Source organism: Micromesistius poutassou (genome assembly GCF_964030765.1).
Source record: "Micromesistius poutassou genome assembly, chromosome: 20".
In the NCBI taxonomy this organism is placed as follows: Eukaryota; Metazoa; Chordata; class Actinopteri; order Gadiformes; family Gadidae; genus Micromesistius; species Micromesistius poutassou.
This window is the reverse complement of record NC_140290.1, coordinates 7,910,409-7,926,111: the sequence shown is the minus strand read 5'-3', so window position 1 is coordinate 7,926,111 and position 15,703 is coordinate 7,910,409. Positions and strand designations below refer to the sequence as shown.

The window sequence follows — 15,703 nt, the reverse complement described above, 5'->3', positions numbered from 1 at the left end:
AGAGGACAGAGAATACACCATGTAACTCTCTCCCTCACTTTCACACTCTCTCTCTCTCACTCTCATACACTCTCTCTCTCTCTCAGTCTCTCGTTTGGCTGAGGCTGTCACTGCCGTGCGTCACCCATCCGTTCCCTCTTCCTGACTCCTGGGATGGGATAGAGAGGGAAAAAAAGAGGACCGGGTATAGTGCTGATCAGCGCAGCTTCCAAAAGCAGCAGATGGCGATCTGCTGAGTCAGCGTGGGCTGCCATTCGGTGACACCGGAGGAAGTACCTGACCGAGTATTCCTGGAGCGGGAGGAGACTCTCACTGCGCTTTGGTTATGGTTTCAGATGAAACGTCTTGTGTGTTTTTGTAGGGTTCCCCAAGTGTCCCCCCCTGTTCCATTGACAATGTCCCCTGATTTTTATTTCAGTATAAGAGAAATTAAGTTTTAGAAATTAAGAGGGCGGCGGGGGGGAAGAACTCCAAACACTAAAATACCTTGTCAGTCATGACGCTCGTCAGTCGTGAGCCGGTTGCCCACCCGTACCATCCCTGGAGAACCCCTGGAGCTTCCTCCTTTTTCTGCTTCCTCCAGACGTTTGGGGGAGAGTTTCTATGAATTGCCTCACTTGCTTTTCTCATCCATAGCTGGAGCTTTCAGTGAGATAGGCAAGGCAAGGCCGTTCACTAAGGGGGATCCCTTGGTTACGTCCCCTCTCTCAATTATGCTACTTTTGGGGGAAAGTGTTAAGGTGCCTTGGTGTATTTCTCCATCTATTTTATCCCGTTTCATCAGGTTGTGTATAGTCTGATGTAGAGCCTGTGAAGCCCCTCAACTTTCAGTGGCACAGTGGTTTGTTGTTTAATAATTCTCAATATGCAATCAATTTGCATTCTTTCATTGTCTCAGTAAGGAACTGCATTATGGTTGACATCACTGTGTATTGAATGAAACCCGATCCATGCTACAAATCGCATCTGTCAGCAAACAAAGCTCCCTCTCCTCACAACTTCTCTGCGTGAAGATTAAGTCCTTACGTGTGAAGCGTTCCTGTGTTCTCTCACACACCATAGAACCACCTGCACGAGATCAGGACCTTGGCATACGCCATGATTACATTGTAATACGCTTCACAACCTCCCCCCCCCCCCCCCCCACCACTGAATACCATGCCCCTGCAATGAGTGAAGAGCTTCAAAGATTAAGCCTATAGTCAGTGAATTATTATCGCCAGCTTGGGCTGTATGTCAGAATTCCTAATACAACAATGCGTGCCTTGAGTACAGAGTTGGCCTTAACTTTTATCATTAAGCTACACCAACTTACTACTTCCCGTTTCTTAGTTTTTTTGGGGGGGGGCTATAATTTACTGAAAGCCTAACAAACCTGAAATAATCTGCGGTCAAAGAGATTGTGTCATGTGACCACCGCCACCAGTTTCAGTTAGAGTGTAGAGAAGGCACACTGCAGGTTGTTGTTTCCAGGATGTTTCCTGAGCACGCATGTTGCTGTTGTGCTCCTTGTAGAACCTGATAATGTAATAAATTCCCGATAATGTAATATCCCCAATAATGTAATAAAAATCTGCACTTGAGTCCATTGAAAATGTACTAAAACCTGATAATGTAATAACTTCCCGATAATGTAAGAAAGTGCATTTCTCAATAATGTAATAATCTCTGTACCAATAATGTAGTAAAGTGTTACATTAATGGGAGGTTATTACATTATCAGTTTAGCCTTAATTTCGCAGAACCTGATAATGTAATAATTTCCCAATATTGTAATAATTTAACAGCAGACCACCCATTACTTGGGTCCAAGTGGTGATACTGTGTAGGCAACTCTAGGTCAAGAGCTCTAGCGCCACCAACAGGTCAAAGTTGGACATGCATCAATGTTATTAACTTTTGACCCGTTCATCCGTTTTTCACAAACTATGTCTCACTGGAACCCTCTGGCCAAGGGTTTGACGCATCCTATGACATCTTTTTCCGCCATGTTGGATTTTACGCCATCTTTGATTTTATCAAAAACAATCAAAAGGCCTCTCTTGTCAAAAATTTTGTCTAATCTTCTCGAAACTTGGCCCATATGATCTTCAGACCATGACACACAAATGCGTTCAACATCTTGAAATTCAAAGGTGCTTGGCCGTGACAGGCAATCAAACTTGACGGTGAGGTTGCCAAACAGGAAGTAAGCAACCCATTTCTCAGCAACCCTTTAACATATCTTAACCAAAATCTTAACCTGGGGACGCTCAAAACATCTGGTGACCATTGACCTCTAGGGGGCCAGATATTCTGTCCAATCTTTATGAAACTTGCCATATGATCTTCAGACAAAGCTGAACAAATGTATCAAACAGCTTTTTCAAATTCAAAACCATTTGGCTGTGACAGCCTTGATGATCTTGAGTGCAATATCTCTAAAATGCATTGGCGCAAGTTCTTCAAATTTGAGTGTTTGTAGGGACTTAAATATGAATTGATTTGATGATGAAGGTCAAAGGTCTCTCCTTATAGGGGGATAAAGAGGATTTTGGAAAATGTATAGGAATCTAGGAAGGATAACCATTTTTATGGCTTTAATGCGACCGACCATAGAGATGGGCAGTGTGTTCCAAAATGGAATATTCTGTTTCAGTTGTTGCAGTTTGGATTTGCTCCAAACTGCGTTTTCCATGCTCCTGTGTTGCAATGATACCCAAGGTTTTGAATTGGTCACTAGTAACTTTAAATGTAGTTGTGCGTAAAAAGTTAAGGTCTACCCTAAAGGTCTCTCCTTATATGTCCACGCATGTGTTTCAAATTAAGCAGCTAGCTCAGTGAGCCCAGCAACATTATAGCCAGCAGATTGCATCTACTCGATTACATTTCTAGTTATTATTATTATTACTACTATTATTGTCTTTAATCATCTCCATTTATTCTGCCATTGTAGTCTATGGCAGCTTTTAGTAAACGGGTCAGAAGGTAGACAAATTAACCTGAAGAAAGTATGATTATTTTTTTCACAAAGATTCATGTCCGATCTTTGAGCATCCTGGTGTTAAACTTAAACTCTTATTACCATTATAATATTAATAATAATAGTAATATACAGTAGCTGCAAGTAGCAATGAAGGGGCCAAACAGCAATAGGCCAGAGTAGCCACGGCAACAAGATAGAACTACGTCAGACACATGGCCGTCAGCACTTTCAACAAGTTTCTCATAAAAATATATTGGAAGGAATTTGTGGCCTGCGAAAATGTATGTGATTTTGACAACTTTCAAAATGGTGGCCAAATTCTGATGTTTTCGTGAGTTATCGTTTAGAAGCTGTATGGAAAGGTCTGACTGTATATGCAGACATTGAAAAGTTTGAAATCCACACATGTGAAGAGAAAGCAGTTTAAACACAACGCCCCCCAGAGGTCAAAGGTCACCATTTTTTTGATATCCCAGGATGATGTCATGAATATATGTACCATGTTTGGTTATAATATGTTAAAGGTAGCTGAGAAATGGGCTTACTTCCTGTTTTGTGGCCTCGCCGTCGTATTTGGATGGCTGTCACGAAGATCGGACATTGATTTTGACATCTTTCAAAATGGCAGCCAAATTCTGATGTGAAAAATAGTTTTGGAGCTATTTGGGGAGGTGATGTCAAAGGTCACCAAATGTTTTGGCTGTCCCCAGGATGATGTCATGACTTTATATACCAAGTTTGGTTAAGGGTATGCTATATGTTAAAGGGTTGCTGAGAAATGGGCTTACTTCCTGTTTGGTGACTTAGCCATCAAGTTTGATTGGTTGTCACGGCCAAATGTTTTTGAATTTCAAGAAGCTGTTGAATGTATTTGTGTGTCATGGTCTGAAGATCATCTGGGCCAAGTTTCAAGAAGATTGGAAACAATTTGTGACAAGAGAGGCCTTTTAAAGGTCTTTGATCAAATCCAACATGGCGTAAAATCCAATATGGTGAAAAATGACGTCATAGGATGTGTTGAACTCGGCTTGGCCCAAGGGTTCCAAAGATACCTCATTTGTGAAACTGATAAACTGGTCAAAAGTTAATAACATTAATGCATGTCCAACTTAGACCTGTTGGTGGCGCTAGAGCTCTTGACCTAGAGTTGCCTACACAGTATCACCACTTGGGCCCAAGTAATGTGGTCTGCTGTTAAATTATTACATTGTCCACCCCAACAGCCACCCTAAACTGTGATACCTGCCCAGTCAGAGGCAGGACTTAGTTTGATGAACTGTTTGATGAGTAAACCGATTGTGGTGCCGAGCCTCCTGAAAATTCTGACCATGAATAGAACTTTTTAATTTGAGAGGAAGTCTCTCGAAAGTCTGGGATGTCGCGCTGGTCTGGTCTGTCTGTGGCCCTTGTTTCGGATGTTGTCCAGCACCATTGGCACTCGGCTGCCCTTGTCTGTAGTTTTTCAGCCGATTCAGCGTGTTGAACTGGGGACGGAGGCCGTCGGCGAGCGAAGCCACTCGATTGGTTGTTTCAGCTGAAGTAAATCAGTGCAGGAGAAGAGAATGGGCAGTGAGCAAGGCAGCAAACAACTTTGTTAAGAGTCCACAGACAAAAAAACCGTCTCATTTCTCAACCCATTCGTCATTTTCACAGCGATGTGGCTGGAATGAAGAACTTGATGACAGACTGATCAGCCTGGTTCAGGAGAGGCCAACTCTGTATGATATTACAAAATAAACGTTATGTGAATGTATACATTTTTACATATCCGCATTCCTAGGTCTTCCAGTGTCCCCTTTTCAATGACTAATATAGACTACCGCCACCTGCTGGTGTGGAGAGTCATTTCCTCTCACGCAGGTGCAGAACGTATGCGGTAGTTGGCCGTTGGCTGTAGTCGTAGAGAGTTTGAGTTTTTGGGACGCTAGACACTGCTCTAGTGGATTTGGTGTACTTCTTAAACAGTTCAAACAAAGTCCCTCCTCTGACCGGGCAGGTAGCCAATCCTAGTTTAGGATGAAGGGGTGGAACTTGGTGTGGCCAATCAGATTCAAGGGGGTGCCCCCCCCAGGCCACTCCCTGCCCCCGCCCACCCCGCCCCCATCTGCTGTTACCTAAATCTCCTCACTTGGCTGACCCCCAGGACCTCCCTCGCACCATTCCATCCATGCATTCTGGAGCGCGTCCATCCATGAGTACATAATCCACCCCCACCACCCCAGCACGAGTGCCACACTGCCAGTATGTGTGTATCTAGGACCAGGTGGTGGTTGTCCAGGAAATATGGAGCTGGAAATAGAGAGAGAGAGAGAGAGAGAGCTAGAGAGCGAGAGCTAGAGAGAGAGAGAGATAGAGAGAGAGAGAGAGAGAGAGCTAGAGAGAGCGAGCTAGAGAGAGAGAGCTAGAGAGAGAGATAGAGAGGGTGAGAGAGAGAGAGAGAGAGAGAGAGAGAGAGACTTGAGTTATAACAACACACCACACACACAAAACAGAAATTACTTAGCTGTTGAAGATTAGGCGTTCTTTCCATTGGCCACATTGTGTGTGTTTGTCCTTGTATGTATTATTATGGGATAGGTTTTTTTCGGAGAGAAGAGCCAGTGTTCACAGTGTTTTTTTCTGTTTTTAGACCATTTTGAAAGGAAGAAGAACAACACAACTCTTAATAGAGTGTTAGTAGTAAATAACCCCTATTTTAAATGCTGAGATTGAACATGTTCCTGCTAGAACTGCAATTCTACGCAATGGATGAAAGGGTGAGTTGAACAGACGTTCCATTTGTTTTAACTGATGGTTCACAACTTCCCTAAACTACATTCTGATTTAATTTATTATTTTCTTTCTTTGAATTAAACCTTTTGATTTAGGGGGTCCATAGATGAGCATATGTTATTTTTTCAACAGACCAAAAACTACATTGTTCCTATCTGTTATTTGTCTACTGTTCCTTCTATTCCATAATGCCTCGGTTACCTGGTGAGTGAAAGTGCTGTCCCCTAATGCTGAAGTCAGCAGTGGTATTCACCAAATAATTTACAAAAATATAACTTTGATGGAGTTTTTTTTTTCACATGCTGGTTGTTGGCAGTTTGGTATTTTGCATGCTAGACATGAGTAATTCAAGTGGTCTTTCAGAAGAACACTTAACTAGATTCTCTGTACAATTTGTTTTTTTTGGAAGATTCTTCCATGTTTGAATTTAGTGGAGCAACTTGACATTTGGTGACGTTTAACAACGTCAACGTTTAATAACGTCACCAAAGTACCTTCACTTTGTTTGTGGACTGACTCCACAAACAAATTCCTAGCAGTTAACTCCATAAATGTCAGAAGGCTAACTGGATGAAGCAATCATTAGCACCCTTTAAAATGCCAGGTTCTCATCTCGGAGATAACAATGGATTAACTCACAGTATGTCATAGAGCACAATTTATCCTCAGTGGAAGGAAAAACAACATCTGGTAGTTTATTATCTGTATCAAGGATCCTTATCAAGGATTAGAGTGCAGCTGCCCTTAGTTCCAATAAGCCTGAGACTAAATTAGCTGTGGCTGCGTGCTCATATCTCTTGAATGTCCACAGACTTCAATTTGATTTAATTAAACAGACAACCCAAAGCTCTGCAGATGGCCCATGTCTTCTCAGTTCTGACAGAGTTTGAGAGTAGCTGCTGCTATGTGTATCGATGTGGTAGACATTTTGTATTAATGCTTGTATTCCGTCAAAACATTGACATCCATTATCGATTTTGTCCACTCCTGACAGCAAGGTATAATCTTTCATTACACACTGATTCATATTTTGATTAAATGTATACAGTACAGTCATGCCTGACCTCACATCAATTGTTTTTCATTCCAGTATAAAGCAGTAACCAGACCTTTTCAAATATTGAATTGTCTACTCTGTTTTGGTCTCCTATTAGGAAGATTTGCCTTCATCCACAGGTGTTTGGTTATGAGAATCTACTGGCGTTTGTCCAAGTGGTAAGCATTCCATGATCTTCCATTACATTTATAATCATTGGAAGACATGCATACAATTTTCATATAATACTGACTAGTAGTAGTAGTGGGTAGTTTAACAGAACGATTCCAGCTGAAGTAAGGTCCTTTCAGAGACCTGGCCACATTTTAACAGCATGTCTTCCCCTGTGAAGTTGTGTTTGTGTTGTGTTACAGTTGCCGTAATGCACATAAACATCTTATAAACATAATTTAGTTGTACATTTTCTTATGCTGATCTTCTTTGTCTTGCTACAAAGGCAAGCCACCAAATGTTTGAGAGGCCTGGAGTGCAGTGGCGGCTAGGCTTGGCGGCTCTCTACCTGTGGGTCTCCGGGGTGGTGTACACCAAAGACACATCCTGGACATGTCCACAACCCTGCCGCTGCAACAGCAGAACCCTGGAGGCCAACTGCTCCGACTGCCAGCTCAAGGTGGTTCCAGACGGGTTCCCGCAGGACTGTCAACTTCTGAACCTCACTCACAATGACCTCAAGACTCTGGTGAGCCAGCAGTTCAAGACTTTGACGCAGTTAGTGGAGTTGGACATGAGCGACAACCCTCTCTTGATGATCGAAGTGGAAGCCTTCCTGGGACTACGCAGCTTGCTCACTCTTCGCCTCGCCCGCAACCACCTCAGGGTTATTCCTGCGGGGGCATTCAAGGGCCTGCCGCAACTGAAGCTGCTGGACATACGGGACAACCAGATACTCGTATTGCTGGACTTCACCTTCCAATACTTGCCAGCTCTGCTGCGCATCGACACAGGCCGAAGTGATCTGGTCTTCGTTTCGCCACAAGCCTTCGCCGGCTTGACCAATCTGCGAGAGTTGAACGTAGACAGATGCAATCTGACTGCTGTGCCAACCGAGGGACTCAGACCCCTGAGCGGGCTTGGGACGCTGAGCTTTCACCGGCTTGGCCTCACCACTCTGACCAACTATTCTTTCAGATGGTTGGGGAACCTCAAGAAGCTCGTCATCTCCCATTGGTCCGTTCTGGAGACCTTGGAGGGAAACAGCCTCTTTGGCCTGAATCTCACCTTCCTGACTGTAAGCCACTGCAACCTCAGTGTCGTCCCCTACGCCTCGTTGCACCATCTCGTATACCTTGTGCACCTTGACTTGTCCTTTAACCCCATCCGGTACGTGCGTGGGAACTCACTCAGGGACCTGCTGCGCCTCCAAGAGTTCCACCTGGTGGGCGGCCAACTGCTCCGCATCGACCCCAGAGCCTTCCACGGTCTGGCCCGGTTCAAAGTACTCAACGTCTCAGGAAACCTTCTGAAAACACTCGAGGAGGGGGTTTTCAGTTCGGTCAGCAGCCTGGGCGTGCTGAGACTCGACGACAACCCCCTTGCCTGCGACTGTCGGCTGCTATGGGTGCTGCAAAGGCGGGTCCATCTTGGCTTTGACAGGCAGCCACCGGTGTGCACCACTGAGGTCCGGTTCCAGGGCTGGAGTTTCCTGGATTTTGCCGAGGTCGATCTCCCCGGTCCATTTACCTGTCGTCGGTCTCGAATATTAAACCGCAACCCTCAACACGTGCAGATAGCCGAGGGGTACACAGTTCATTTGCATTGCAATGCAGAGGGTGATCCGACGCCGTCGGTCAGCTGGCTGAACCCACAACAGGTTCAGCTGTCGGCCTTCGGGAGGCTGCAAGTTCTCGCTAACGGCTCTCTGGAGGTTCGCTACGCACAGGCACGGGACAGCGGTGTTTACATCTGCCAGGCGTCTAACGCCGGGGGGAACGACAGCATTCGTGTTAGTCTCGCTGTGCGAGGCTTCTCCCGTTCGTCCCGAAACTCCTTGTTTTCAAACGAAACCCAGTCGCTTCCGTTTGAGGTTAAAACGCTGGCGGTGGCGATCACCATCGGGGTTCTTTCATTCTTTAGTTCAGTTACCATATGTTTTATTTTCATGTTTCTTTGGAGTAAAGGAAAGGGGCAATATAAGCACACAGCAACGATTGAATATGTGCCAAGAAGTGCCGCATCAAATAACAATAACGGAGGCAAAGGCCATGGGGAATCCAGCAGGTTTACAATGAAGCTGATATAGGTGATTCATTGTATCACACGCATCTGCTGACTGTACACACATCGGGTGGATGGATGTGTCTTTATATATGGCTAACATTATTTTAAATGGAAGGAAAAACTGGTAATGATGGGACATGTTATCATCTCATGGGGCGCACAGTAAGCTAGTCCCAAGTTGTAGGAAAACAGCTGCAGTTGTTACAGTTGGATGTACAATCACATATAACAGACGTTTTTGTAGCATAGCTGCTGAATAGGTGAATGCATGCCCCCTCCTGTTGGTCATTAGCATTGAATACTAATACTATAATACTAATACTAATATTTTAACATGATATATATTTTGAAATGATGAATACTGTAGATTACTATTTTTTAAGAAATGCCACAAAGTTGGAATGCACTTTAGGAAGGTCATGTTAAATAAATAAATAAATAAATAAATAAATAACCTGTAACCCAAATCACAGCATGCTACCTCAATTCCCAATATCACATCTGGAGAAAGCGAGATGACGTGGGTCAGAAATTAATGAATAAACAAATAAATGTAATGTGTCTGTGGATTCTTGATTCTGGTGTTGTATATGATTGAATATAACCTCAGAATTATCTGACGTGATACATTGGATGCTGAAATAAATGATTAATATAAATGAGTCACAAAGACGCTCAATGTTGCTGTTGGTGATGCTTTAAAAAAGTATTTTTTAGTGTAGTAAAAAGTATTACATTTATTCAATCACACAGTTTTTGATTGTTGAATAAAATCATTGATGTTGTATTACATGTGGCATGAGCTGCATATTATTTATTCACTACAAATCTTAACAAACGAATTAATATTTTTTTGTCAATAAAAATAAAAAATACAAAAATAAATTTTATGTATATGACATAAAAAAGATAAGGTAAAAAAATAAAAAAATAAAGAAGAAAAACATAAAATAATGTACATCAAATGTATCTATGTACGCAATAAGCGTGTAGATGGCAAAGCTGAGAAAGAAACATTCATAAACGGTGCACATGTTTATCACTACGTCATCGAATGAAGGAGGGCGTCACCTGACCTAACCCGGAAGTACTTTACTACTACAACATGAACGCTACAAGCTGTGAGTTGCGTTAGTTTACACTGGATTATCACCTAAATCACAGGGTTTGATTGTTTTTTAGAGATTCAAAGTGTGTCGGGAAACGAGCGACACACATCCCCGAGCTACAACGAAACGATAGTGTGTGTGAAACGTTAAAAAGTGTCTCTAGTAGACGTTATTCTCCTCTTGTTGGCTAGTGTTAGCCACCACAACAATGAGTCTGGCGGTAGCGCGAGAACACCGCAACACTGCGGGGAACCGCATGTCCAAACTCCTCGATGCTGAGGAGGAGGACGACTTCTACAAGACTACCTATGGCGGGTTCAATGACGTGAGTAAAACTAGTAAAGCATTTACTGATTTACTGTAGCTGGTTTGCTAACTGTTGCAAATGTAAAACAGTGTATGGCATAGTATTGTACACTGCTCATCTCTCAATACCTAATTGTATCTCTTTATGTCACTTCAAACCTATATGTCATAACTTGCTGCTTCTTATTGATGTTAGGTCACATGTTAGGCTCCTTATTGATGTTGTCACACCAGTTAGGTCTTCCCTTCCTGCTGTCCGTTGTACACATAAAAGGCGTTTGAAGGCTTTTAAACACCGCTATGGACAGCTTGGGTCATCCTCTTGGTTTCTGCATGATGTTGGTTCCACGTAAATCAAAGTTTGTCATGTATCAGTATCTTTCTGTCAATAAGCGTTCAATACTTGGGAACACTTTGACATTTTGAATGCGCCACAGGCTTCTACCAGCAAGTCGCTCACACAAGGCAAACTTGGAGTGGGAATATAATAGGGAGGGAATTGCGACTAAGTGGTCACAATGCACTACCCGAATGATATTGCGAATGTCCTCTTAAGACTAGAACTTAAATATCCTCCCCATATGCTTTCAAGGAATGGAGTTTGTCCTGTACTTCTAGATCAACTGTGACAATATTATAGGCTGTTCAGTGAAGGCCCTTTTGACCCATCTGCCCCCCAGGAATCGGGGGATGATGAGTACCACGGCGAGCACTCGGACACGGAGGACGAGGTGGACAGTGACTTCGACATCGACGAGGGAGACGAGCCCGACAGCGACCAGGAGGACGCCGCGCCGCGCAAAAAGATGCGAGTCGTCACTAAAGCCTATAAGGTAAGAATAGACTGAATAGTCTAACCCTTGTCTAACCCTAACCCTGTTGGATTCAGGGATTCAGAATGGGTAGAGGTGGTTGTTGGTCAATCTACAGTACATGCCTCTGTCTGGATTTTTTGAGAATAATATATATTGGCTATATCAAAAATATACATTGGCACAAAAAAAATTATTAGATTATCTTTTTAGGTGTCACCGTTTAATAACCTTTACAAATATATATATTGTTTCAATCACTGTTGACAATGGATAATCTTATGTTTTTTTGTCGTGGTGAGTCGCTCCATCGAGAGAAATCTTGTAATAATTCCCCCTTTTTCTCCATGTGGCTGATGCCAGGAACCCATTAAGGTTGCTAAGCCCAAGCCCAAGAAACCGGCAGAAGAACAGAAGAAGACAGAGAAAACCAAATTGGAACTGAAGAGGAAGATACCAGTGGAGTTCGAAGACTTTGCAGAGAGTAAGACATAAGGCCGTCCCATAATATGAGCTGTCTTTACACTGTAGCAGTGCTTGGTATTATTCATCTATAAGTGCTCATACAGTACTGTGATGTAGAGCTTGTTGCTAAAAGTAAAGGAGAATGCAATGTTTTCAATTATTGATCATGTTCAATGACTATACAACTATGATTGAATAATTATTTTTGGGCACAGATTTTAATCCAAAAATCAGATTAGATGTGTCTGATTTAAAGTTTTTTTTTTGGGCAGAATATCTGACCATGTCACACTATCGAATGCTCCTGGATGAATTATCATCTAAACAATATAGGAAGGCTGGATATAATTGAGTTAAAGTCAAACATCCCATTTGTAAACATCGGTGCGCCTATGGGACTCGGCCAAAAGAAGCTTAACATCAGAACGTAGTAGTGCTTCCCATGGCTCCACATCATTCAGAACCACATCCACCCTTCCCCCCTTCCCCCGTCGCTCACACATGCTGACACATCGCTCTCTCCTCCCTTTCTCCCTCAGCCCGTAAGTCCGTGCGCCAGTCCACCAGCGAGCACACACGCAAGACCAACCTGCGCCTGCAGGAGCGGCAGGACGCCCCGCGGCGGAGGAGGGGGGCTCACCGAGACCGGCCCCTGACCCAGGACGAGCTGCTGGCGGAGGCCAAGATCACGGCAGAGGTCAACATCCGCTCGCTAGGTGAGGAGGAGAGAGTTTCAAAAACGTAAATAGGAAAACGGTTGAAAGGAGGTCGATTTTTATTCAATGTCTTTGTGTATTTAGCATAGCAGAAGAATGGAAATGTACCCTTTCTAAGGCAAAGAGAGACATTTTATTTGAACAAAACCTGACCATATATAGATATCTTTCTCTCGCTCTTTTTCTCTCTCTTTTTCTTTTTCTCTTTTTTTCAGCTCATGACGAGACCAAATTTGCCTTGCTACTTTTTTTTTACACACTGACTAAAACGCGCGTTGGTCTTTCTCCCCCCCTCAAGAGAACTACGAGCGCCTGGAGGCGGACAAGAAGAAGCACGTCCACAAGAAGCGGCGCTTCGATGGCCCCACCATCCGCTACCACTCGGTGCTCATGCCCCTGGTGTCCCACTCGGTCCTGAAGGAGGAGAACGTGGACGTGGAAGGGTAAGGTCCCACTGTCCCGTCCATCCGCCTCCCCCCCACCGCTCCAACCAGTACATTCACCTAGAGCTGGCTGTGTGGAGTTTAATGGAGTTTTGATCACGCTCTCGATTTTTTGCGTCAAACAATCCAAAATAGATTTTAATCGAGTTGTAATGCTATTTAATATTTTTTACTTTTTATATTTATTTTATTCATTAAATGTCTTATAGAAATTGCAGAACAGCTGAATACTTATTTGTACATTATATTCGATCTGAACATTTTCTATTTTAACATTTTTCAGGGAAATTTTTTGGACAGAGATGCTTAAAAAATGCATCATGTTTTCAAACTCTAAAAATAATCGTTTGAATAATTGTGATTTCAATATTGACCAAAATAATCGTGATTATGATTTTTTTCCATAATCGAGCAGCCCTACATTCACCTCCAGGGAGAGGTGGGACTCTATCAGTGTCACCGTTCGATTTAGATTCTCGGGGTCACGATTTAATTCATAAAAGGTTTCTCGATTCAGTGCATGCTTATTTCAGGATCTACAGTCTGCTATGTGCTAATAGAGGGGGTGTGGCAGATTATGGTATGAAAGCAGAGGAAAGTATGTATGAGATGATGGCCGTTTTATATTTGATAAAAGTTATATCAACTGGTTGCAATGCAAACACACAATGGAAATACTAAATCACTTTGGATAAAAGTCCAACCTCCTCTTCCTTTTGGTTGGTTTACCAACACTATGAAATGGTGCAGTGCAACTGATGGCTGTAATTAATTCCTCCATGTATTTCTTTAACTGATGTATCAAAATGTGTGTACACTACAGGACGTCTAACAGAGAACATCATTGTCAAGGGTCTCCGGCCTCAACCCTCCTTACACTACCAACATGAGCGGTGGAAACAACCCCACGCTGTTCTCAGACACCCCTCAGACACTTAGGACACGTCAACCCCAAAATGCCACTAACTCCCCTTCTTATCCTTCCCCCCCCTCACCCTCCAGCCTGGACCAGGACGTCCCGGCGACCACCTCTGCCACCCACCCCCGTGCCACCTCTGCCACGCCCACGCCCCCGGGGGGCCTCTGCTCGCGGACGTACATCACCTTCAGCGACGACGACGCGCTGGAGACGGCCTTCCCCGCCGCGGCGCAGGCCTCGGTGCAGCCGCCGGTCCAGGAGGTGTGCCCCGTGACGCACAAGGCGGCGCTGTACCGCGACCCCGTCACCGACATCCCCTACGCCAACGCCCGCGCATTCCGCATCATCCGCGAGGCCTACCGCAAGTATGTGGCGGCGCACGGCTTCCCCAACCCCGGGGCCGTCAGCGCGGCGACGGGGCTCGAGCCCTCGGCCGCCGCCGCCGCCGCCAAGGGCGTCCGGCAGAAGATGGCGGTCAAGCAGGGCGCTGTGGCCACATAGGCGCGGTTGTCATGGCGACATAGGTGTAGTCGCCGTGGTGACCTAGGCGTGGTCGGACGCGACGGTGGTATTTTCGTGTTTTTTTTTTTGTGTTTTTTATACCTGGGAGGGGGGTGGGGGGGAAACAGACTTTAAATGGACAGACTTTACCTCAGGAGAAAAAGGGTAAGATGGTGTCCTGAGTGGTGTTCGCTTTCTTCCATCTATTACTTTAAATGTGGAAATGGAACCGGTGTATGGAGCTCCAGTGATGAGCAGCCTGTTTCGACGTTGTATCGGGAAAGTAATGCGTCCATTGACTTTCAAATGTTATGAATAAAACAAACATAATATTGTGTTCAACAGCGCATGTTTTTATCCCGTTATTGCTCATGAAATAATACTTTTGTTAGAAGAAAGCAATCTGAAATAAATGACATTTCAATTAGCAGAATCCATTTTAATTATGGCCCACTTTCACAACAACCACAAAACAAGTCGGGCTGAAACCTACTCGTCATTTGTCAATTTCATCACATTATTTTAACAGTTCTTGGGAAAAGGAGGTGTACAATAATATAAACGCTTTACACACAACGGACGGTTTGTTAGAGGTTCTAATGATTTCCCTCTCTCTGTCTCTTCTCGTTTGGCTTGGGTTGGCTGTCTTTTACAGCTTGTTCCTCATTCATCAAAGGAAATAAAGAACCAAACACTAAACGTATACATCAACACGCCGTGATGAAGGCCAGGGATTTATTACCCTGCCGTTGTGTTTGTAAAGACCGAATGCTGCTGAATAAACGCTGGTGCTTCTGAAGTTGCTGATGTATGTGCTTGCGCATCATAAAGCCAAGGGTGACACAAAAAGAAAAACGAAAAGACCTGCAGAGAACCGCCGGAGCTAAGCAGATTTCAGACGGCTCATTAATTAGTCAAAATCACTGCTAAGCTTGTCATTGGCATTTACGCTTTTCATAATTAACTAAGCACCCTTGTTTTTTTTTTTTATCGAAATGCCTCTTAGATCTCGGAATGATCTTTTTGCGTTCCTTCTCATTCAAGAGAACCAAAAACTTGTGTGTGAGGCTTCCGAGGCCCGGACATGATATTTGAAATGAGTTATTGAATTGTTTGTTCGAATTTTGTATGAATGCCTTTTCATTTAACCTATTTCGACCTATCGACTTATTTTTAAACTCCTGTGGAGCTTCCTGAAGACGGATCATGTTCCTTCTCAAGGCTTCCTCCTTTTCTCCCCCGCAGAGAAGGCGTTCAGATTGGCCCTGCCTCAGATTTAACTGTAGGCCTATGCTCCATTTTTTTTTTTACCCAGTGATTAGGAAAAAGGTGGAACTACGGCCAGTACCTTGGGGCTGCATTTAACTTCTATTGTTTAATATTTCACTTTCACAGATGCTATAATTGAAACAATTTTACTA

General features: G+C 43.8%; 2 protein-coding genes across 2 annotated transcripts; both read left to right on the top strand.

Annotated features, from left to right (window-relative positions):
* Positions 1-7,242: 7,242 nt before the first annotated feature.
* On the top strand, positions 7,243-9,033 carry LOC311365321 (leucine-rich repeat and immunoglobulin-like domain-containing nogo receptor-interacting protein 1; the record flags this gene model as incomplete). The annotated part of the gene is made up of 1 exon (XM_084484834.1): positions 7,243-9,033. The coding sequence occupies one exon, from the start codon at positions 7,243-7,245 to the stop codon at positions 9,031-9,033; it is 1,791 nt and encodes a 596-aa protein (XP_084340960.1).
* A 1,103-nt stretch (positions 9,034-10,136) lies between these two features.
* Positions 10,137-14,736, top strand: vps72a (vacuolar protein sorting 72 homolog a). The gene is made up of 6 exons (XM_084484420.1): positions 10,137-10,445; positions 11,107-11,259; positions 11,602-11,722; positions 12,243-12,419; positions 12,718-12,862; positions 13,865-14,736. Exons 1-6 carry the CDS (start codon positions 10,329-10,331, stop codon positions 14,280-14,282), a joined length of 1,131 nt encoding a protein of 376 aa, XP_084340546.1. The 5' UTR covers positions 10,137-10,328; the 3' UTR covers positions 14,283-14,736.
* The last annotated feature ends 967 nt before the right edge of the window (positions 14,737-15,703 follow it).

What these genes read in the sequence shown, in the direction of transcription:
- vps72a (XM_084484420.1), top strand. Translation starts at nt 10,329, where the DNA reads ATGAGTCTGGCGGTAGCGCGAGAACACCGCAACACTGCGGGGAACCGC. An exon ending in GTTCGAAGACTTTGCAGAGA is followed by an intron (nt 11,723 to 12,242) that starts GTAAGACATAAG and finishes TTTCTCCCTCAG; the next exon opens with CCCGTAAGTCCGTGCGCCAG. An exon ending in GGTCAACATCCGCTCGCTAG is followed by an intron (nt 12,420 to 12,717) that starts GTGAGGAGGAGA and finishes CCCCCCCTCAAG; the next exon opens with AGAACTACGAGCGCCTGGAG.